General features: G+C 42.4%; 1 protein-coding gene across 1 annotated transcript; it reads right to left on the reverse strand.

The window, feature by feature from the left end:
* Positions 1–476: 476 nt before the first annotated feature.
* Positions 477–1,451, reverse strand: LOC122484250 (olfactory receptor 52D1-like). The gene has a single exon (XM_043582241.1). The coding sequence runs from the start codon at positions 1,425–1,427 to the stop codon at positions 477–479; it is 951 nt and encodes a 316-aa protein (XP_043438176.1). The 5' UTR covers positions 1,428–1,451.
* Between the last annotated feature and the right edge of the window lie 254 nt (positions 1,452–1,705).

Here is a 1,705-nt window from a genome sequence, read left to right on the forward strand (position 1 = left end):
GATGATTCTAGTTTTATGTTTTTTAGGAAATAATACTTTAATATTTTGGTAAAGAGGCATACTCAGTGATATGTTTGCCTGTAGGTAATGATTGTTACAACATAAAATGTATCTTTGGAAGAATTACTTCCCACAGAAAAGTCTTAGCCCTCTGACCATTAAAAGAGGATCTTTATGAAGAAATCACACATTCTGGGGCTCCTGGGTGGCTCAGTCGGTAAGTGTCCGACTTCAGCTTGGGTCATGATCTCGTGGTTTGTGAGTTTGAGCCCCACGTAGGGCTCTGTGCTGACAGCTCAGAACCTGGAGCCTGCTTCGGATTCTGTGTCTCCCTCTCTCTCTGCTCCTCCCCCACTCACACTCTGTCTCTCTCTCTCAAAAATAAATAAACATTAAAACATTAAAAAAAAGAAATCACACATTCTAAGATAGATAATATAACATTTGTTCATATATTACTCATCAACACAAAAGACTTATTTCATAGGCTTTGAAAAAGTGAAAAATTTAAGAAACCTGTCCCGTATCTTCTTGGTCCTTACCCCGTAGATAATAGGGTTCACCATGGGTGGGACCAGAAGATAGATGTTGGCCACAAATATGTGGACATGGGGAGCCACATGGTGCCCAAACCTGTGGGTAAGGAAAGAGAAGAAGGCTGGAGTATAAGACACTAAGATGACACAGATATGGGAGCCACAGGTACCCAAGGTCTTGAATCGGGCATCCTTGGATGGGAGGTGGAAGACAGTGTGCAGTATGAGAACATAAGAACAAATGATCAATATGAAGTCCAGACCACCAGTAAGGAAGGCAACAATGAGGCTGTAGGCTCTACGGATTCTTGTCTCAGCACAGGCAATCTTGATGAGGGCCATGAACTCACAGTAGGTATGGGAAATGATATTGGTTCTGCAGTAGGGAAGCCAGCGTAGCAGGAAGGGGTGAGGACTGAGAAGTGCTGTGCCCCAGAGTACTATAGCTAGACCCATACCCCCAATTACAGCATGTGTCAGAATAGCTGAATGTCTTAATGGGTTACAAATGGCTACATAACGGTCAAAAGCCATGGCCAGGAAGAAGCCAGATTCCATGGTAGAGCAAGAGTGAATCAGGAACACTTGAGTGAGGCAGGCTTCAAAGCGAATCTCTCCATCATGGAACCAGAAAAGGCTAAGAAGTTTTGGTACAGCTGTAGTACACACAACCAGATCAGCCACAGCCAGCATGCAGAGGAAGAGGTACATTGGCTCATGGAGGCTGGGGTCTGTCTTAATGATAAACAGAAGAGAGCAGTTTCCCAGGAGGGCCAAAAGGTATACCACACAAAAGGGGATGGAGATCCAGATGTGGGCAGCCTCCAACCCAGGAATGCCAATGAGGATGAAGGTTGATGGATGGACGTCAGTCTTATTGTATGCTGACATAACAAGTGCCTGATGTTTTAGCTTTCTCTTGGTGTATTTTCCTCTACAACAAACAAAAATAATAGCTTGCAAATTTTGAAACCTTTGATGAGCTAAGTAAACCAAAATGCAGGGAATTGCAGGTCATGAAATAATTCCAATGTCTGTAAATATTTATGAATTATTTCATCATCATATCTGATTATCAGATATTATTTCACAGTTGTAATTACAATGTGGCTGATCTATGGATGCTATATGAGGGAAAATATCTAGGCACCAAAAATTGGAGCTTAATG

This window comes from Prionailurus bengalensis, chromosome D1, assembly GCF_016509475.1.
Source record: "Prionailurus bengalensis isolate Pbe53 chromosome D1, Fcat_Pben_1.1_paternal_pri, whole genome shotgun sequence".
Lineage (NCBI taxonomy): Eukaryota > Metazoa > Chordata > Mammalia > Carnivora > Felidae > Prionailurus > Prionailurus bengalensis.